This window comes from Rhinopithecus roxellana, chromosome 1 (genome assembly GCF_007565055.1).
Source record: "Rhinopithecus roxellana isolate Shanxi Qingling chromosome 1, ASM756505v1, whole genome shotgun sequence".
NCBI classification, from domain to species: domain Eukaryota; kingdom Metazoa; phylum Chordata; class Mammalia; order Primates; family Cercopithecidae; genus Rhinopithecus; species Rhinopithecus roxellana.
The window spans coordinates 90,840,919-90,862,623 of NC_044549.1; the positions used below are offsets into that span (position 1 = coordinate 90,840,919).

Below are 21,705 nucleotides of genomic sequence, written 5' to 3' on the forward strand. Positions count from 1 at the left end.
CTCCCCGGGGCCTCAGTTTCCCCTCGCAGTTCCGATCCTCTGGCCCCGCGCTGGGGTGGAGCCGGCGGGGCCGTCGTGCAGCCGGTGGCCGCTAGGGACGCTGGTGCCCTCCCATCCCGCCCACTTCCCGGCCGGTCCGCCCCCAGCTAGAGAAGCCCCAGCCCGCGGTGTCCGATCCAGTTGCCCCGCGCCGGAGCCGACCCCGTAGCGCGCCATGGCCTGCTACATCTACCAGCTGCCCTCCTGGGTGCTGGACGACCTGTGCCGCAACATGGACACGCTCAGCGAGTGGGACTGGATGGAGTTCGGTAAGTATGGCCCGGGGCGGGGAGGGGGCCAGGGCGACTGGTGCCCCCAGCGATCCCGCCAGCCGCGGCACCCGGGTTAAGCGGGTCCCGATCCGAGGGCGTGCGAGGTGAGCCTCCTGGACTGGGCCCGCCGCGGACCTCGGCCCGTCACCTGAAGGTGCCGCATGGTCTCTGAGGACGTCTATCGGGAGCTCTGTCGCCGAGCCGGGGCCGCCGCCACTGCGCTCTGAGTCCAGACAACGGTGGGTGCGGGGGCCCTCCTGTCACTGCTGCTGGCTCGATGACGGCCCCGGGTGGACATCCAGCCCACAACGGCGTGCGAAATGCGAGCCTCGACCCCGTCCTGCAGACAGCGCTGGCAAGTGCACGGTGGCTTGGCGGCCCGGCCGAGCTGCAGAGGGTCTCTCAGGGACCACGGTGCTGTCACTCCTTGGTTTGTGTGTGTGTGTATGTGTTTAGTTTTAGTGTATATTAGAAGGATCTATTACTTAACATATATATAGAAACGGAGTTTCGCTGTTGTCGCACAGGCTGGAGTGCAATGGCACGATCTCTGGCTCACTGCAACCTCCCCCTCTCGAGTTCAAGCGATTCTCCTTCCTTAGCCTCCCGAGTAGCTGAGATTACAGGCGATCGCCACCACCCCAATTAATTTTTTGTATTTGTAGTAGAGACGGGGTTTCACCATGTTGGCCTGGAACTCTTGATCTCAGGTGATCCACCTGCTTCTACCTCCCAAAGTGCTGGGATTACAGACGTGAGCCACTGCGCCCAGCGTATTTATCATATTTGTGATTAAATGTACGTTACCATTGTAGTTTTAAAATCAAATATTTACTTTTAGTATAAATTTTTTGATCACAGTATTTATGACTATAAACCTGTTTTGAGATCAGAACTAATAGGTTCAGTGTGTATAATGGGGCCTAAGCACAGGCACTTACTTTCACTCTATCGCAAGGTGCACAGTTCTAGATAATTCTGTGGGAAGGCACTCAGACATCCTCCATATGTTGTGTTTGTTGGTGCCTGATGGATGACTGGTGGAGAGGGCCATGGCCTCTGCTGGGGGGCTGCTTGCCTGTTGTCTCTGCTTTCCAAGTGGAGATCTGCATTCCAGACTCTTGCTGTATGACTTTGGGTCAGTTTCTTAACCTCTCTGAGCCTTAGCTTCTGAATCTGTATGTAAACTGGAGATGATAATTATAGCTTCTTCATAAAGTTGTGAGGAATGAAAATATTGTATAAGAGCACCAACACTTAAGTGTTAAATATTCTTTTTTTAAAAAATTTTTTAATTTTTAATTTTTATTTTTGAGACAGCCTCATTTTGTGGCCCAGGCTGGAATGCAGTGGTGTGATCTCGACTCACTGCAGCTTCTGCCTCCTGGGTTCAAGTGATTCTCCTGCCTCAGCCTCCTGAGTAGCTGGGATTACAGGCAGTCGCCACCACACTCAGCTAATTTTTATGTTTTTAGTAGAGATGGGGTTTCACCATGTTGGCCAGGCTGGTCTTGAACTCCTGACCTCAGGTGATTTGCCCGCCTTGGCCTCCCAAAGTGCTGGGATTACAGGTGTGAGCCACTGCGCCTGGTCCTGGCTTCATTACTTTGAATATCTCCTGGGCAGTGGACAAACTTTGCGTGGGACTCCCTCTCATTTTTTCCACATTGGCCCAGCCCTCAGTTACAAATGCCAGAACAACTTCTGTTTCTAGGAAATTCAATTAGAAGGCACACCTATGACTTAACAACAACAAAAAAAGCTTTATTGAGATATTCACATACCATAACATACACCTGTTTAAAGAGTACAATTTAGTGGCATTTAGAATATTCCCAGGGCTGTGTATCCATCTTCACAATCAATCTTAGAACATTTTAATCACCCCAAGAAGAAACTGTACCCCTTACCTGCCAATCCCTTCCTTCCATCTTCCCAAGTTTTAGACATTGCCTATTCTGGACATCTCATATAAATGGAACCATAATATATAGTGCTCTGTGACTGATATATTTCAGCTAGCATAAGGTTCATCCATGTTGTAGCATGCATCAGTATTTAGTTTCTTCTTATTATAGGATAATGTTCCATGGTATGGATATACTCCATTTTATTCATTTATCAATTGTTAGGCATTGGGTTCCTTTCACTTTTGAGCCATTATGAATAGTGCTGCTGTGAACAGTCATGTACAAGGTTTTGTGCAGTGGTGCAAACGTAGCTCACCACAGCCTCAACCTCCTGGGCTCAAGTGATCCTCCTGTCTCCTGAGTAGCTGGGACTACAGGTGTGCACCGCCGTGCCCAGCTAACTTTTGTATTTTTTGTAGAGACAGGTTTCACCATGTTACCCAGACTAATCTTGAACTCTGGAGCTCAAGCCATCTGCCCATCTCAGTTTCCCAAATTGCTGGGATTATAGGTGTGAGCCACCGTGCCTGGCTTTACGTTTAACTATTTGAGGAGCTACCAGATGTTTTCTAAAGTGGTTAAACCACCAGTGTATGTGGATGACCATTTCTCCATATCCTTGTCAACATGTGTTATTTTTTTTCTTTTTTTTTTTTCCTTTTTGAGACAGAGTCTCGCTCTGTTGCCTAGGCTGGAATGCAGTGGCATGATCTCGGCTCGCTGCAACCTTAGCCTCCTGGGTTCAAGTGATTCTCGTGCCTCAGCCTCCCAAGCAGCTGGGATTACAGGCGTGAGCTACCGTGCCTGACTAATTTTTGTATCTTTAGTAGAGATGGGGTTTCACCATGTTGGCCAGGCCGGTCTTGAACTCCTAACCTCAGGTGATCTTCCTGCCTTGGCCTCCCAAAGTGTTGGGATTACAGGCGTGAAACACTGTGCCTGGCCGGTGAAGTGGCGTCTTACTGTGGTTTGATTTGCATTTCCCTAATGACTAATGCTGTGGAGCATCTTTTCCTGTGCTTATTGGCCATTTGCACATCTTGTTTGGAGAATATCTCTGCGAGGCTTCCCACTGGGGTGGATATGATCTGAACACCTCACCAGGCCTGTCGGCTCTGACACATCTGCCCAGTGCTGGTCTCTCTGACCTCCTCATCTTCCACACCCACTGTCACTCCCCTGCTCCAGCCGCACTGATCTCCCTGGGCCAGACACAGGGTCTTCGCAGGTGCTGTTCCCTCCGCCTGGGACATTCTTCCCCCTGTGTTACCTGGGGCTAGATTTCTAGTCTATTAGTTTCCTCCTGCTGTAGTTACAGATTACTACAAAGTTGGTGGCCTGTAACACCTCAAGTTTATTATCTCAGCATTCTGGAGGTCAGAAGTCCTAACTCAGGGCTGCTGTAGGGGTTTCCTTGCCTTGACTGGCTTCCTGAGGCCTGCAGCATCCTGTGGCTTGTGGCCCCTTCCTCCATCGTCAAAGCCACTGGTGTACATCATCACATCTGTCTCTGTGACCTCTGCTTCTACCGTCACCTATTCTCTGAATCTGACATTCTGGCCTTCCCCTTACAGGGACCCTGGTAATTACCTTGGCCAGACCCAGATAATCCAGGATAATCTCATCTCAGAATCCTTAATTTAATCAAATCTGCAAAGTCCCTTTTGTCATGTAAGATACCATATTCATAGGTCTCGGGGCTTAGGATATGGATGCTTTCCAAGGGTATTATTCTGTCTGTCATAGTCCTTCAGGTAAGCTCCCCTGGCACCTTCTTTGAAATCGAGAGGCCTTTCCTGCCCCTGTTCCTCTCTAGCCCATCACCGTGTTTCATTCCCCTCATTCCACTTCATGTTCTTTGATGTCCCCTCGTTCCTTAAGTGTTTCCGCCTGTCTCTTCTTATGGAGTGGAAGCACAGTGTGGTCAGGGGCCTTACCTGTCTAGTTTTTCACTCCTGTATTCCCAGAGCCTGGGCAGTGCCTAGCTAGAGGGCAGGTGCCTGAGTGAATGATGAGCTGCCAGGCCTTGGTGTGGTGAGGATGCAGACTGCCCCCTATTACACATTGGAGCTGGCCTGGAGCCCTTTGGTCAGCCCCCTTCCCACACTGGATCACAGCCAGCCGTGCCCCCAGCCCACTGCTCCTCGCCTAGTACCAGCGCTCCGGTTCCCTCTTCAGCCAAATGAACGAGTGACTGTGATCGTCCCTTCAGTCCTAAAAATTCTTGGCTTCCTGTGGGTCATTTTAGAAAGAAGACAGTCCCTCGGAGCTGATGGTGGTACTGGGAGAGTGTAGTGAGAACGCTAAAGTGATTCAGAAGATCCCGCAGCCATAGACAGACATGCTCTTTTGGACCCGACACTTGGCAGATAATCTGGCCACCCCTGGTTCTTGTCTCTGTGATGGCAGCTGCCTCTGATGGGCTTTGCCTGACCCTGTGTAAGATGGGTTTCCTACAGCTTCAGCCCCAGGTGTGTGCAGAGGGGCTCGACGCAGGGTGTCTTATGTGACCGCTCCCTGTCTCGTTCACTCATGCGTGTGCCAGCCTTTGTACACAGCCCTGCTTTGTCCCTGCCTGGCTGTGTGACGTCAGGTGGTGACTGTCTCTCTCCAAGCCTTTAGTTTCCTCATCCATGAAGCACCCTCACAGAGTTGCTGAGAGGCTTAGGAGACTTAGCTGGTTGTAAAGGGTCAAGTTAGGGCTTTCCTCATCCCCTACCCAGGGAGGGGTGTGGGCATTTGATTCTAAGATGGGTCATTTCAGAAGGCTGTGCCATTCCTGCTCTGGAGGACTTTGAAGATAGGCAACGTTTTCAACTGCCTCGGTTGAACTCCTGCAGGATTCAGGCACTCAAGAGTGATAGTCCCAGTACTGTTAACCATCAGGGATAAAAACATTTTCAGGCCAGGTGCAGTGGCTTACACCTCTAATTTCAAACACTTTGGGAGGCCAAGTGGGGAAAATTTCTTGAAGCCAAGAATTTGAGACCAGCCTCGTGATCCGCCCGCCTTGGCCTCCCAAAGTGCTTGGATTACAGGTGTGAGCCACCGTGCCCAGCCTTTTTTTTCTTTTTTTTTTTGAGACGGAGTCTCGCTCTGTTGCCCAGGCTGGAGTCCAATGACATGATCTCGGCTCATTGCAAACTCCACCTCCTGGGTTCAACTGATTCTCCTGCCTCAGCCTCCAGAGTAGCTAGGACTACAGGCGCATGCCACCATGCTCTGCTAATTTTTGCATTTTTAGTAGAGATGGGCTGGGCGCGGTGGCTCAGGCTATAATCCCAGCACTTTGGGAGGCCAAGGTGGCTGGATCACGAGGTCAGGAGTTCGAAACCAGCCTGACCAAGATGGTGAAACTCTGTCTCTACTAAAAATGCAAAAATTGGCTGGGTGTGGTGGCTCATGCCTGTAATCCTAGCACTTTGGGAGGCTGAGGTGGGTGGATCACGAGGTCAGGAGATTGAGACCATCCTGGCTAACACGGTGAAACCCCATCTCTACTAAAAATACAAAAAATTAGCTGGGCATGGTGGCGGGCACCTGCAGTCCCAGCTACTTGGAGGCTGAGGCAAGAGAATGGCGTGAACCTGGGAGGCAGAGCTTGCAGTGAGTGGAGATCACGCCACTGCACTCCAGCCTGGGCGACAGAGCGAGACTCGGTCTCAAAAAAAAAAAAAAAAAGAAATTAGGCAGGATGGTGCTCGTCTGTAATCCCAGCTGCTCAGAAGGCTGAGGCAGGAGAATCACTTAAACCTGGGAGGCGGAGGTTGTGGTGAGCCAAGATTGTGCCACTGCACTCCAGCCTGGGCAACAGAACGAGACTCTGTCTCAAGAAAAAAAAAAAAAAAAATGTAGAGACGGGCTTTTGTTATGTCGGCCAGGCTAGTCTCAAACTCCTGGCCTCAAGTGATCTGCTTGCCTCAGCCTCCCAAAGTGCTGAGATTACAGGCGTGAGCCACCGCATCTGGCCACAGAACAGGTTTTCATAGAGTATAGATAGTTTAACACTTATAGCTAATACTTATATCATGTTTATTTTGTGTCAAGCACTGTTCTGAGTGCTTCTGTACATGTAACTCGTCTAATCCTTGCAACAGTCTCTGAGGCAGGTGCTGCTATTATCCTTGTTTGACAGATGGGGAAAGTGAGGCTCAGAGAGAGATGAACACCTTCCCCAAACACACAGCAAGTAAGCAACAGAGACAGGATTTGAACCCAGGCCCCGAATCCCAATATCTGGCCTCTGAACCACCACTACTGTCCTGCTGACTTTAACACATGTTTTCGTATCTGTAGAAAAAGTCTGGAAGATTAGACACCAAAATACAACTGGTGGTGTCCTTGAGTCCTCCAAGTGGGATGGTCATGGGGACTTTCATTTTCTTATTTCTCAAAAGTTCTACTATGACCAGGTATTACCGGTCCATGTTGAGAAAAAGACTTCGGACTTAGCAGGCCTTGGTAGTGACTCATCCCCTCAAGATCTCTATCACATCCTGACTCTAAAGGGTCTGGTTGAGACTGGATATGGTGGCTCATGCCTGTGATCCCAGCACTTTGGGAGGCTAAGGAGGGCGGATCACTTGAGCTCAGGAGTTTGAGACCAGCCTGGCCAAGATGGTGAAACCCCATCTCTACTAAAAATACCAAAAAATTAGCCGAGAGTGGTGGCACATGCCCTGTAGCCCCAGCTACTTGGGAGGCTGAGGCAGGAGAATTGCTTGAACCTGGGAGGCATAGGCTGCAGTAAACTGAGATCATGCTACTGCACTCCAGCCTGGGCAACAGAGCAAGACTCTGTCTGGAAAAAACTAAATAAAATAAATAAAGGGTCTGGTTAAATGCTGATTGGTCAGCACCTTAAGATATGGCACTGTCATGGAACAAAAATGTCTAAGCTGGAAGGCACCTTAGAGTTTAATTCCTGTTTCTCTTGTATCACTATCACGAGTAAGGAAAGTTCAGCCCACGGAGAGTCAGGCTGTGGCTGAGTTCCTGCTGCCACCACCCACCAGGGGTGGCCCTGGGCTTCTGTTTTCTCATTACGTCATGCTGCCTCCCAAGATGGGAGTGTGTGTGGATGCTCAATGCTTCGTGCGGGGAGATGGTCCTTCCTTTTCCATCCGTTCTCTTCTCTGTATTGCTAGAAGCAGCCCCTGACCCAGCTGACATCACTTCCCACTGACTAGGAATCTGACTTGGGGTTTCCAGTGACTAATATAGCAATTTAGGAACTTTCCATCGTAACAGGGCACTTCTCCTGGAGGCTTTCTGTGTGCAGGAGGCTGTCACCAGCCCATTTTGTTCAAAGGGTAGGGGATTGTGCAATCTGATCGCAGCACTCACTGGCTCTGAAATCTTCTATGGTCCCTTGTAACTCTTAGGATCAAGTCCAAACTCCAAAGCTGAGCATTCGCTTGAGGGTCTTTGTTATGTGGTCCTGGACTTTATCTCTTGTCTTTCTTTCTTCTACTCGGCCCACCTATGTTTATATTTTCTTTTTGTTTGTTTTGCTTTACTTTTTTGAGATGGAGTCTCGCTCTGTCACCCCAGCTGGAGTGCAGTGGCGCTATCTCGGCTCACTGCAACTTCTGCCTCCCGGGTTCAAGTGATTCTCCTGCCTCAGCCTCCCGAGTAGCTGGGACTACAAGTGGGCACCACCACACTTGGCTAATTTTTGTATGTTTAGCGGAGATGGGAGTTCACCATGTTGGCCAGGCTGGTCTCGAACTCTTGAACTTAGGTGATCCGCCCATCTCAGCCTCCCAAAGTGCTGGGATTACAGGCATGAGTCACTGCACCTGGCTGATTATTCCTAGTTTTAAAAAATGCCTTTCTCACTTCAGTAAACTCAGTGGAATACTGGTCATAAAAATCCATTAATGGGCCAGGTGCAGTGGCTCACGCCTGTATCAAAAAAAAAAAAAAAATTAGCCAGGCATGGTGGTGTGTCTATAGTCCCAGCTGCTGGGGAGGCTGAGGTGGGACAATTGCTTGAGCCTGGGAGGCCAAGGCTGTGGTGGTCCATGTTTGCACCACTGCACTCATGCCACCTGGGCAACAGAGTGATGCCCTGTCTCAAAAAAAATAATAATAATTTTTAATTCTTATTTATTTTTTATATTTTTGAGAAAGAGTCTCACTCTGTCACCCAGGCTGGAGTGCAGCGGCACGATCTCAGCTCACTGCAACCTCCACCTCCTGGGTTCAAGTGATTCTCCTGTCTCAGTTTCCCGAGTAGCTGGGATTACAGGCATGTGTCACCAAGCCTGGGTAATTTTTGTATTTTTAGTAGAGACGGGGGTTTTACCATGTTGGCCAGGCCGGTATTGAACTCCTGACCTCAGGTGATCCACCCGCCTCGGCCTCCCAAAGTGCTAGGATTACAGGCATGAGCCACTGTGCCTGGTCCCTGTGGCATAATGTTAATAAATAAGACCAGGATGCAGAATCTCAGGCGAGGCGCGGTGGCTCACACCTGCAATCCCAGCACTTTAAGAGGCTGAGGTGGGAAGATTGCTTGAGGCGAGGAGTGCAAGACCAGCCTGGGTCAACATAGTGAGACCCCATCTCTTAAGAAAAGATACAAAATCTTACCTGCAGTGTGGCAACAACTATATCCAAAGACACATCTATGTAGAGGGGGTGATTTTTGGAAAGGAGGAGTACCCTAGTGGCCTTAGGAGGGTGGTGAGGTGCTGTGTAACTTCTCCCCCGTATTGTCCATGTTTTTTTTTTTTTTTTTTTTGGTGAACAACCATCAATTTTATGGTAAAACACCAAAAGAAATAATACATTATTTTTATTGTTACCAGTGGTAGTTCCCTGCAAGTTTTGTCCCATACTTCAGAATAGGCAAAGTATTTTTTTATCCATGGCTCTCTCGATCCTTATAACAGTCCTCTGAAGACAATGTGGTATGTGTGTGTGTTTTCATTCAATCATTCACTTAGCATATCTTTTTGTTGTTGTTTTTGGAGACAAGGTCTCCCTCTGTTGCCCAGGCTGGAGTGCAGTGACATCATCATGGCTTGCTGCAGCCTCCAACTCCTGGGTTCAAGTGATCCTCCCATCTCAGCCTCCTGAGTAGCTAGGACTACAGATCCATGCCACCATGCCTGGCTGCTTTGTTTATTTTTTGTAGAGACAGGTCTTGCTGTGTTGCCCAGACTGGTTTTGAACTCCTGAGCTCCAGCAATCCCTCCTTGGCCTCCTAAAGTTTGGAACTGCAGGTGTGAGCTGCTGCACCCAGCCTCATACACTTGTTGAGTTCCCCTGACCAGGACTGGGACTTAGCTGAGAGGAATGAGATGCCCGGGGCAAAATGGAAGGAGGCGCTGACACTCAGGGTCCTGCAGTGCCACCTGAAGATGAGTGCCTCCTGCATTTTCCTTCCCTAGGTGCCTAACCTGACTCACCCTCATCCTGGCCCCGCCTCCACTCTGAGCCAGGCACTATTCTCAGTTCTGGGGAAGTAACCATGAACCAAACAGGTAGAGCTTCCTGCCTACATGGACCTTCCATTATAGAAGAGGAGGCAGCTAGTAGAGTTGGTACCCACTGAGGCTCCCATGGGCGCAGTGACTGCCCCAGGTATAGCAGTAGCTTCGACCCTCCTGTCCCGTGCTCTTTCTCTTAAGTCTTGTGTACTGGACTCCATGGGTGTCCAGCAGAGTCAGCGTTGTAACTTGGGCCACCTGTGGACCTCAGCTAATGGTGGTGTTTCCAGTGTGGACGGGGTGGTTGGGGAGGATGTCCTGGAAAAGCCCACCTAGTGGCTAGCGTGGGGACCTCTCCTGGAGGGACTGTCTCTCTGACTCTAAGCAGAGTCCTCTCCCTCCCTTCTAGCCTCCTACGTGATCACAGACCTGACCCAGCTGCGGAAGATCAAGTCCATGGAGCGGGTGCAGGGTGTGAGCATCACGCGGGAGCTGCTGTGGTGGTGGGGCATGCGGCAGGCCACCGTCCAGCAACTCGTGGACCTCCTGTGCCACCTGGAGCTCTACCGGGCTGCCCAGATCATCCTGAACTGTGAGTAACTCAGGGCCCTCCTTGGGTGGGGCCTATCATGCCCCTGAGCAGTTTCCGTCCATGTGAGTTGCACTCTCTGGCCTTAATACTTTTTTCCTCTTTTAATTAAAAAACTAATTTAATGAGTGAGTTTATCATGCACATAAGAAACTGGTAACAGGCCAGGCGTGGTGGCTCACGCCTATAATCCCAGCACTTTGAGAGGCCAAGGCGGGTGGATCACCTGAGGTCAGGATTCGAGACTGGCCTGGCTAACATGGTGAAAACCTGTCTCTACTAAAAATACAAAATTAGCTGGGCTTGCTGGCCTGCGCCTGTAATCCCAGCTACTCGGGAGGCTGAGGCAGGAGAATCGCTTGAACCTGGGAGGTGGAGGTTGCAGTGAGCCAGGATTGCACCACTGCACTCCAGCCTGGGTGACAGAGTGAGACTTGGTCTCCAAAAGAAAAAAAAAGAAACTGGTAACAGTGGTTACCTGTGGGGAGAGGAACTGGGCAGCCAGAGAACACAGTGTTGGAGGGAGACTTTACTGTAAATTCTTTTGTACCTTTTAAATTTGGGCTATCTGTTCCAAAAATAAATACATTAATTAATTTAAAAAACCCCAATAGCTATAACAAAAATTCAAAAAAGCATTCAGTAAAAATGATTCATATTGTCATCCTTTCCCCACTTTACATCCCAAGAAGTAATGACTTTGGCAAAAATTTCTGGCTTGTCTCACTAGAAATTTTCTCTGCATGGGCAAGGATATTATGCATCTGCAATCCCTTTCTAAAAAGCTTTTTTTTTTGAGACAGGGTCTTGCTCTGTTGCCCAGGCTGGAGAGCAGTAGTGTGATCAAAGCTCACTGCAGCCTTGATATCCTGGGCTCAAGTGATCCTCCTGCCTCAACTTACTGAGTACTTCGGACTATAGGCACATGCCACCATGTCTGACTAATTTTTCATTTTTTTATAGAGATCGAGGCTGGTCTTGAACTCCTGGTCTCAAGTGATGCTCCTGCTTTGGCCTCCCAACGTGCTGGGATTGTAGGCATGAGCCACATTACCCTGCCTGCAACCCCCTTTTGATACAGATAGCACATCATGTACTGTTACGATTTTTTTTCCACCTAGCAATAGACCTTGGGGACTGTTTCATATTGACACATTCTTTCTTTTTCTTTTTTTTTTTTTGAGACGGAGTCTCGGAGTCTCGCTCTGTCACCCAGGCTGGAGTGCGGTGGCGCAATCTCGGCTCATTGCAAACTCCTCCTCCCGGGTTCACGCCATTCTCCTGCCTCAGCCTCCTGAGTAGCTGGGACTACAGGCGCCCACCACCACGCCCGGCTAATTTTTTGTATTTTTAGTAGAGACAGGGTTTCACCGTGTTAGCCAGGATGATCTCGATCTCCTGACCTCGTGATCCGCCTGCCTCAGCCTCCCAGAGTGCCGGGATTACAGGCATGAGCCACTGCGCCTGGCCGACACAGTCTTTCTAATAGCTACATTGTATTCTTTTGACAGATGTTCTGTGATTTGTTTAGCTTGCCCCTATTGAGATATGTTTATGTTCCTTCTAGCATTTTTTGGTTCTTTTTTTTTTTCTTTTTTTTTGCGATGAAGTTTCGCTCTGTCGCCCAAGCTGGAGAGCAGTGGCACAATCTCAGCTCACCACAACCTCTACCTCCCATGTTCAAGAAGTTCTCCTGCCTCAGCCTCCCAAGTAGCTGGGATTACAGGTGCCCGCTACCACACCCAGCTAATTTTCTTTTTTTTTTTGTTTTTTTTTGATATGGAGTCTTGCTCTGTTGCCCAGGCTAGAGTGCAGTGATGAGATCTTGACTCACTGAAGCCTCTGCCTCCCAGGTTCAGGTGAGTCTCCTGCCTCAGCTTCCCGAGTAGCTGGGACCCACTACCATGCCTGGCTAATTTTTGTATTTTTAGTAGAGATAAGGTTTCACTATGTTGGCCAAGCTGGTCTGAAACTCCTGACCTCAAATGATCCACCTGCCTTGGCCTCCCAAAGTGCTGGGATTATAGGTGTGAGCCACCGCGCCCCGTCAACTTTTTGTATTTTTAGTAGAGACAGGGTTTCATTATGTTGGCCACGCTTGTCTTGAACTCCCAACCTCAGGTGATCTGCCCACCTTGGCCTCCCAAAGTGCTGGGATTACAGGTGTGAGCCACCATGTCCGGCCATTTTTCTGTTCTGTATAGTGTCATGATGTACTGTCCTAGATGTATAGAGCCTGTTTTGCACACATGTAAGTGTAGCCATGGGATGGCTTTCTGTTATAGTATTGGAATGTCTGGGTTGAAGATTTTTGCATTCTAAGTGTTGATTGATATTTGGTATTAACAAATTACGCTCCTCAGAAAACAGGATCATGTGTGGTGGGGACATATTTAGCTGGTAATACCTCCCTACCCTGAAGGGTGGCTGTGAAGGTGAAGAGCAGAATGTCAAGTGCCTGATGTTCAGCTGGTACTCAGCAGAAGGCAGTGGGAATGGGGGTTCTGGTTACCCCTACCCCTCCTCACATCGCCAAAGAGACCCCCTCAGTGTAGGGCTGGGAGCCACTCTTCTGCAGGTACTTAACTGAGCACCTGCCTGGTGCTGTCCTAGGTTCTGGAATACAGCACAGGCAAAGCGACAGGTCCTCTGCCCTCACGAGGGCACTCTTGTGAGGAGACAGTTAATACACAGGAAAACAAGTAAAGAAATGGGCAGGTGGATACAGTGACCAGATAGGGGAGCATCCTAGGACAGGGTGTGAAGGAAGGCCAGTGCGAGGATATGAACCTGGAGGAATAGGAAGAAGACAGCCATGTAACGCATTGGTAAGAGCCCAGGAGAGAGAGGCCAGCATGTGCAAGGGCCCTGAGGAGCCAGTGGTGGGAGCCCCAGACACCCGAGGAGGAGCTGTCCTGTCAGGGTTCCTGAGCTGGGAACCACCTGGCTGGACCAGCAGACCAGATTCAGCACCTGCCTGTCCCTCAGGTCTTCTGGAATCACTGAGAGCTTCCAGGAAAAGGGACTGGGAGCAAGGGCCTGAGGGTGGGGGCCTAGAGAGCACCACCCTCTGAGGTAAACCAGGAGAGCAGAGGATGGTGTGGTGGACCTGCAGGTGGAGAGATCTAGAGCTACAGCCCAGGCTGGGCTTTTGGGGGCATCATGGAGCAGAGCACACCAGGCACAGGGAGGCCAGTGGGGCAGCGAGAGCATCTCCTCCCTTCAGCTGCCAAGCGACTTTCCAGGCTGTCCTGTCTGAGGTAGGGAATGGGGTGATCTGGCTCCCAATGGGAGTGATGTTCCAGCACAGGACCATGGCTGGGCCTGCTTCTGCACAGGCCGGACCCTGACTCCACTGTGTGCCCCAGCAGCATAGTGGTGGCTCCTCTTGAGTCACGGTCCTCCCTATCCCCTGGACTTCTGTCTCCACCCCTGCTGGCCGCCTCCCTAAGCCCACCTTCCTCCTCAGAGTGGAGAGGGTCAGCTGCCCAGGCCACAGCCTCCCCACTCCTGGAACCCACCTGAAACCCCTCCTGCCTGGTGCTCCTGAGCCGCTGCCGTTCCTTACATTCCTCCTGCGAAAGTTGTCAGAATCGACATGGAGTGATTTTGTATTTAAAAAAATAATAATAAAATAACCCTTGGCTGCACGTGGTGGCTCATGCCTGTAATCCCGACACTTTGGGAGGCCGAGATGGGTGGATCACTTGAGGTTAGGAGTTTGAAACCAGCCAGACCAACATGGTGAAACCCTGTTTCTACTAAAAATACAAAAAAATTAGCTGGGTGCCTGTAATCCCAGCTACTCAAGAGGCTGAGGCAGGAGAATTGCTTGAACGTGGGGGGCAGAGGTTGCAGTGAGTGGAGATTGCACCACTGCACTCCAGCCTGGGTGACAGAGCGAGACTCCATTTCAAAAATAAATAACCCTGACAAATAGAACTAGGGAAGGCCATGAAGGGAGAACTGTCATGCATAAAGGCCCGACAACAGTAATTGTCACGGAAGACTCTACAAAAACCACAACCTTGCATAAATACCATCATAACCACACACAAAAAATACCCCTGCGAGGACATCTGCCCAGCAAATGCCTGTCCGACCCTGGAGACTGTAATCACTCTTGCTATTCAAGGATAGTTATCTCAAAATAGTTACGTAATGCTCTTCACTTTTCCTTTGAAAAACCTCCCTGGATACACCCTTAGTTTACTATGGCATGTGTACTCTCATTCCGATGCCCTATTCCTGAGTAAGTATCATTTTCTTTTTTTTCTTTTTCTTCTTTTTTTTTTTTTTTTTGAAATGGAGTCTTGCTCTGTCACCCAGGCTGGAGGGCAGTGGTGCGATCTTGGCTCGCTGCAACCTCTGCCTCCTGAGTTCAAGCGATTCTCTTCCCTCAGCCTCCCGAGTAGCTGGGACTACAGGCTCCTGCCACCACACCTGGCTAATTTTTGTATTTTTAGTAGAGACGAGGTTTCACCATATTGGCCAGGCTGGAATCGAACTCCTGACCTGAGGTGATCCGCTGGCCTCGGCCTCCCAAACTGCTGGGATTACAGGTATGAGCCACTGCACCCAGCTGCATCATTTTCTTGTAGAGAGCCTCTCCTTGTTTGTTATTTAGGTTGACACCCTGAAGGCCAGATCCTCATTCTGGCCCACCAGAGAGGCCAGGTGGTTTCACAGTGCAGTGGTGGGCGGCAGGCCTGAGTTTCAGTTCAGGCTCAGCCTTGATTGTGTGGCTCTGGACAAGTCCCTTCCTTTCCCTGGGCCCCAGACCTCTTGACCCCCTTGTCATCCAGCTCAAGTGCAGTCAGGAGCAGGGGTGGGAGTTCCAGCTAAGTCCACGTTGGAGAGGGGGATGATGGGGTGGGGCTGGCACCAGACCCCGATATTGCTCCCGCAACTCAGGCTGAGAGGTTGCAGGGGAGTCCCGATGCCTGAAAGCAGAGAAGCACCAGGGCTTTGAGACACAGCCTCTTGTTGGACACTCACCATTGATGTCAAAACCTGTTGACTAATCTCACACAGATTCTTAGCAATGTGAGGCCAAAAAACAATAAAGTGTGAAATTTCCAGAGATACTCTCATCTGAGTGTGATGCCTTTTTAGGGGAACACTGAGCACTTTTGAGGTGCTGGCAGCCCCCAAGGGTCTGCTCAAAGGAGCCCCTTCTCCACCCAAGGAACCTGGCCAAGAATGGCCAATGGGTGAAGGTCACACCCCGGCAGCCTGGATCCAGAGCCATCCTGCTTAGCTTCTTTTTTCTGAGATAGAGTCCCGCTCTGTTGCCCAGGCTGGAGTGTAGTGGTGTGATCTCAGCTCACTGCAACCTCTGCCTCCCGGGTTCAAGCGATTCTCCTGCTTCAGCCTCCTGAGTAGCTGTGATTACAGGCGCCTGCCACCATGCTCAGCTAATTTTTGTATTTTTAGTAGAGATGGGGTTTCACCATGTTGGCCAGGCTGGTCTTGAACTCCTGACCTCAGGTGATCTGCCTGCCTCAGCCACCCAAAGTGCTAGGATTACAGGTGTGCGCTACTGCGCCCGGCCACCCTGCTTAGCTTCCATGGAGGACTTCAGCTGCATCAGTTGCCTCTGAGTGCAGTGCTTGGGCGTCCAGGAAACACTAGTGATGCTCTTGCCCGTTGATCTCTGTTCTGCTTAAAACTTTACTAAAGGTCTGTGCTCTCCTGTTCTCACTGCCTCTACCCTCCTTTCTTGTTCCCCAGACCTCGTCTTTCTTCTAGCCCTGCTGATCAAAATTGCCCGAGGAGGAGAGATTAAGGCTGGTTTCCATATCCACAAAACCCCTGCTGTTCTTCTGTTATGGGCGTCTGGTCATGTTTTACTATTGGTTTGAATTCGCAGGCAAGGCACTTCCCCTTTCTGTATCATTTTTTTTTTTATTAGGAAAAAAAGTGCTGTAAATCCTTGTCACTTTTTGGAGGTGAATATAGAGAAGCATTTTAAATTTCTTATTCTACCTGGTCAGAGTCTCTTCCCTTCCCTAATTGTTTAATGTTTAACATCAGTTAAACATGCTTTTGCACTCACTTGCTTAGGATTGGTTATGAACTTGCTCATTATCGCTGGCAGTTTGAGAATCTGACCTCTGCCCACCACTTTATTTTATTTTATTTATTTATTTATTTATTTATTTATTTATTTATTTATTTATTTATTTCAGACGGAGTCTTTCTCTGTTGCCCAGGCTGGAGTGCAATGGTGCGATCTCAGCTCACTGCAACCTCCACCTCCCAGGTTCAAGAGATTCTCTTGCCTCAGCCTCCCAAGTAGCTGGGGTTACAAGCAAGCTCCACCATGCCTGGCCTAATTTTTTTTTTTTTTTTTTTGAGATGGAATTGCACTCTTATTACCCAGGCTGGAGGGCAGTGGCACGATCTCGGCTAAGTGCAACCTCTGTCTCCTGGATTCAGGTGATTTTCCTGCCTCAGCCTCCTGAGTAGCTGGGATTACAGGCATGTGCCATCATGCCCAGCTAGTTTTGTATTTTTAGTAGAGATGGGGTTTCTCCATGTTGGGCAGGCTAGTCTCGAACTCCCGACCTCAGGTGATTTGCCCACCTCGACCTCCCAAAGTGCTGGGATTATAGCCGTGAGCCACCACGCCTGGCTGGATGCCCACCACCTCTTAAAGGGTGTTAACAATAAATTTGAAGAAAACAGTACTTGAAAACCCCACATACCAAAAGTCCTGGACATGAAGTGGCTTCCTGAGGGACTTACCTCTCCATGGGATGTTCCTGGATGTGACTGTAGCCTTTTGAAGGCCCTGCTTGAACTGAGCGGTACGATTGGGGCTCACTGGGGGCCATATCCATGCATAGTCTCTTGAAATTGTGAACTGCGGAGGCTGCCTGGTCTGAATGGGTAGAGGGCTGGCTCCGTGGGTCTCTGTTCCTTGATTTTCCTCAGACTTAGTTGCCAAGGCCATAGTTATTTAATTTGTCAAACACTGAATATTCTCAGCTGTAGAATGGGCCAGGCACAGTGGCTCACACCTGTAATCCCAGCACTTTGGGAGGCTGAGCCGGGTGGATCACGAGGTCAGGAGATTGAGACCATCCTGGCTAACACAGTGAAACCCTGCCTCTACTAAAACAAACAAACAAACAAACAAAAATTAGCCAGGCGTGGTGGTGGGTGCCTGTAGTCCCAGCTACTTGGGAGGCTGAGGCAGGAGAATGGTGGGAACACGGGAGGTGGAGCTCACAGTGAGCTGAGATCGCACCACTGCACCCCAGCCTGGGCAACAGAGCGAGACTCCATCTCAAAAAAAAGAGAAGAAATACAATGGATCAGTACAGAAGGCTTAGAACAGAAAGCAGCTACCCATTCCTTGCCCTAGCAAATCTGCTGGCCAGAGTCAGCCCCTTTTTCCTCTTTTAGTCATCCATGTCTTGGTCTCCTCCATTAGCCTTCCAGGTTCACTACTTATCGGGGGAAATCCCCACCCCCAATATTCAACGTGGGTTCTTTTCTATTTCCCCAAGTGTCAGCTGGTCTGAGAAATAAAGGGAAAGAGAACAAAAGAGAGAAATTTTAAAGCTGGGTGTCTGGGGGAGACATCACATGTTGGCAGGTTCCGTGATGCTCCCTGAGCCGTAAAACCAGCAAATTTTTATTAGCAATTTTCAAAAGGGGAGGGAGTGCACGAATAGGGTCTGGGTCACAGAGATCACATGTTCCACAAGGTAATAAAATATCACAAAGCAAATGGAGGCAGGGTGAGATCACAGGACCACAGGATGGGGTGAAATTAAAATTGCTAATGAAGTTTTGGGCATGCACTGTCATTGAAAACATCTTATCAGGAGACAGGGTTTGAGAGCAGACAACCTGTCTGACCAAAATTTATTAGGTGGGAATTTCCTCATCCTAATAAGTGTGGGAGCGCTACAGGAGACCAGGGCTTATTTTATCCCTTCGGCTTTGACCGTAAAAGACGCCGCCCCAAAGGGGCCATTTCAGAGGCCTACCCTCAGGGGCCATTCTCCTTCTCAGGGATGTTCCTTGCTGGGAAAAAGAATTCAGCGATATTTCTCCTATTTGCTTTTGAAAGAAGAGAAATGTGGCTCTGTTCCACCCGGCTCACCGGCTGTCAGAGTTTAAGGTTATCTCCCTTGTTCCCTGAAGACTGCTGTTATCCTGTTCTTTTTTCAAGGTGCCCAGATTTCATATTGTTCAAGCACACATGCTCTACAAACAATTTGTGCAGTTAACACAATCATCACAGGGTCCTGAGGTGACATACATCCTCCTCAGCTTGCGAAGATGACAGGATTAAAGAGATTAAAGTAAAGACAGGCATAGGAAATCACAAGGGTATTGATTGGGGAAGTGATAAGTGCCCATGAAATCTTCACAATTTATGTTCAGAGATTGCAGTAAAGACAGGCGTAAGAAATTATAAAAGTATTAATTTGGGAAACTAATAAATGTCCATGAAATCTTCACAATTTATGTTCAGAGATTGCAGTAAAGACAGGCGTAAGAAATTATAAAAGTATTAATTTGGGAAACTAATAAATGTCCATGAAATCTTCACAATTTATGTTCTTCTGCCAAGGCTTCAGCCGGTCCCTCCATTCGGGGTCCCTGACTTCCCGCAACAACTACTGTTAAACAAGCGCAGACCACAGTGGCTGAAAGACAGGCGTTCATTTCCCTCTCCTGTGACTGCCAGGCTGCCCCAGGCTCATGTGGCAGCTCCGCGGTGTTGTGGCCCAGGCTCTTCTTTATTGTTCTGCTAACGTGGACACAAGGCTTCTCACATCTGAGATGGCCCCTCTGTGCCCCCATATGCACACTGCAGCCAGCAGGAAGAGAAAAAGAGGCAAAGGGTGGGCACACTCCACTTCTTCTAAGGACATGACCAGGGAAGTTGCTCACCTACTTTCCCTCATAAGCTATTGGCCAGAACCTGGTCACAGAACCACACCTGCTTGCAAGGGAGGCTGGGAAATGTAATCTTTAGTTGGAAGGTTATATGTGCAACTAAAGCTTTTAGTACTCTAGAAGAGGAGGAAATCAGTATTGGAGGGACAATTAGCAGTTTCTGCCACAGTCCATTTTGACCACCCAGATATCCATGTACACCTGTCTTGACATGCATGAAACATCTGCTTTCCGCAAGGGAGACAGGCCTGAGGGCCTAATCAGTCATTTCCTTTAGGGCAAGTCTGGTATGCGTGGGTGATACGTAGCCTTCTCTAATGGCCCAGTGACCCAGGGCCTCTCAACCAAAGAGAAGCTGTCTGCATCCCCTTCCCCCAGCACACCCAAATTCAGTGGTGGAATTTGAACAGGAAGCCACAATAAAAACTACCACTTGAGATGAGAAACACGAGGTTGTTACTTGTCTATAGCAGTCAACAAATCTGGCAGAGGAGCAATTGTAAAACTCCATTCCCTGTTTTTTTTTGAGACAGAGTCTCTCTCTGTCACCCAGGCCAGAGTGCAGTGGCGTGATCTCGGCTTACTGCAAGCTCTGCCTCCTGGGTTCATGCCATTCTCCTGCCTCAGCCTCCTGAGTAGCTGGGACTACAGGCGCCCGCAACCATGCCTGGATAATTTTTTTTTGTATCTTCAGTAGAGACGGGATTTCACCGTGTTAGCCAGGATGGTCTTGATCTCCTGACCTCGTGATCCGCCACCTCGGCTGCCAAAGTGCTGGGATTACAGGCGTGAGCCACTGCGCCTGGCCAAAACTCCATTCCCTGTTAAAGGAGTAAGTTCTTTGCTTGGCCTATTTGGCAGCCCTTGGTTCTCAGTGATCTGTGATTCTCAAAGCATCGTAAGCATCAGTATCACCTGGGAACTTGTTAGAAGTGCAAATTATTGGGCCCCACCTCATCTGCTGATTCAGAAACTCTAGGGGTGAGGCCCAGCAGTCTGGCCTAAGTTCCCCAGGTGATTCTGATGCACCTTGAGGTTTAAGAACCAATGCTCTGGCCGGGCGTGGTGGTTCACACCTGTAATCCCAGCACTTTGGGAGGCCGAGGTGGGTGGATCACTTGAGGTCAGGAGTTTAAGACCAGCCTGACCAACATGGTGAAACATTGTCTCTACTAAAAATATAAAAATTAGGCCAGGCGTGGTGGCTCATGCCTGTAATCTCAGCTACTTGGGAGGCTGACGCAGGAGAATTGCTTGAACCTGGGAGGCAGAGGTTGCAGTGAGCTGAGACTGTGTCACTGCACTCCAACCTGGGTGACAGAACGACACTCAAAAATAAATAAAAATGGAAATACAAAAATTAGCCAGGCGTGGTGGTGCGTGCCTATAATCTCAGCTACTCGGGAGGCTGAGGCAAGAGAATCTCTTGAACCAGGAGGCAGAGGTTGCTGGGAGGCAGAGATTGCAATGAGCTGAGATTGCGCCACTGCACTTCAGCCTGGGTGACAGAGCAAGACTCCGTCTCAACAACAAAAAAAAGAACCACTGCTCTGATAGCTGGTCCTGCGTGATTTCTGGCTATGTTTGGAGGCAGGGGAAGTGGAGCTTCCATGTTCATTATTTTCTGTGGCCTTATGTGAAACGGAACTGGAAAGAATGTGCTTTTATTTAGGGCTCTTTGGCTTTCACAAACCACCTCCTGCTGCTGTGGGTCTGGGACTTGAGTGGAGCTGTAGGAATCAAATAATCCCCAGCTTTTTTTCAGATTCAGCTGTGGTTTCTTTGGCAACACAGTTCTGTCAAAAAACAAGAAGCTTCTGCTCTCTTGGCAGAAGAAAATCAGTTCTGCTGTGGTGATCACAGCCAAAGATCCAGCCTAGACACATCGTAATTCTTAGCCCTGAAGTGTTTGGTCTGTTACTTCTTGGCTTCTGTGCTCAGCCTCCCCAACCTCACCCCCCAATTTAATGTGCTTACCTGGAGCTTCCCTTGAAGCCACCTGAAACAGTAAGTTGGATGGGAAGGCAGGACTCTTAATTTGACTTTTGCCTTTGAGCTCTCTGTATTTGGCAGAAAACCTCTTCTGAGGGTCAATAGTAGAACTGAGAAAGGTGGAGCAGAGATTAGATAATTAGAAAGCTTAGTACCATGGTCTTCCCTGCTGCTGAGGCAGGAGGATCTTGAGATCCCCCAAAATGGGGATTCTTGTCGACTTGGATTGTTAGCTACAGGCTGGGTCTTTGTTTCCTTCCTTCCTTCCTTCCTTCCTTCCTTCCTTCCTTCCTTCCTTCCTTCCTTCCTTCCTTCCTTCCTTCCTTCCTTCCTTCCCTCCTTCCTTCCCTCCTTCCTTCCCTCCTTCCTTCCTTTCTGTCTTTCTCTCTCTCTCTCTTTCTTTCCTTTCTTCTTCTTTTTTTTTTTTTAGAGACAGAGTCTTGCTTTGTTGCCCAGGCTGGAATGCAGTGGTGCAATCATATCTCACTGCTGTCTTGAACTCCTGGGCTCAAACAGTCCTCTTGCTTCAGCCTCCCAGGTAG

General features: G+C 49.3%; 1 protein-coding gene across 2 annotated transcripts in view; it reads left to right on the forward strand.

Moving 5' to 3' along the window:
• The first annotated feature begins 124 nt into the window (after positions 1–124).
• The window catches only part of IRAK2 (interleukin 1 receptor associated kinase 2), a 76,578-nt gene continuing 54,997 nt past the window's right edge, over positions 125–21,705 (forward strand). Inside the window, exons 1-2 of one of the 2 annotated variants that reach the window (XM_010369381.2) lie at positions 125–308; positions 10,070–10,252. In XM_010369381.2, the coding sequence (XP_010367683.2) occupies positions 215–308; positions 10,070–10,252 (277 nt within the window). In that variant the 5' untranslated portion in view covers positions 125–214. The remainder of the gene's footprint in view (positions 309–10,069; positions 10,253–21,705) is intronic. The other variant, XM_030927832.1, reaches the window with a different exon arrangement.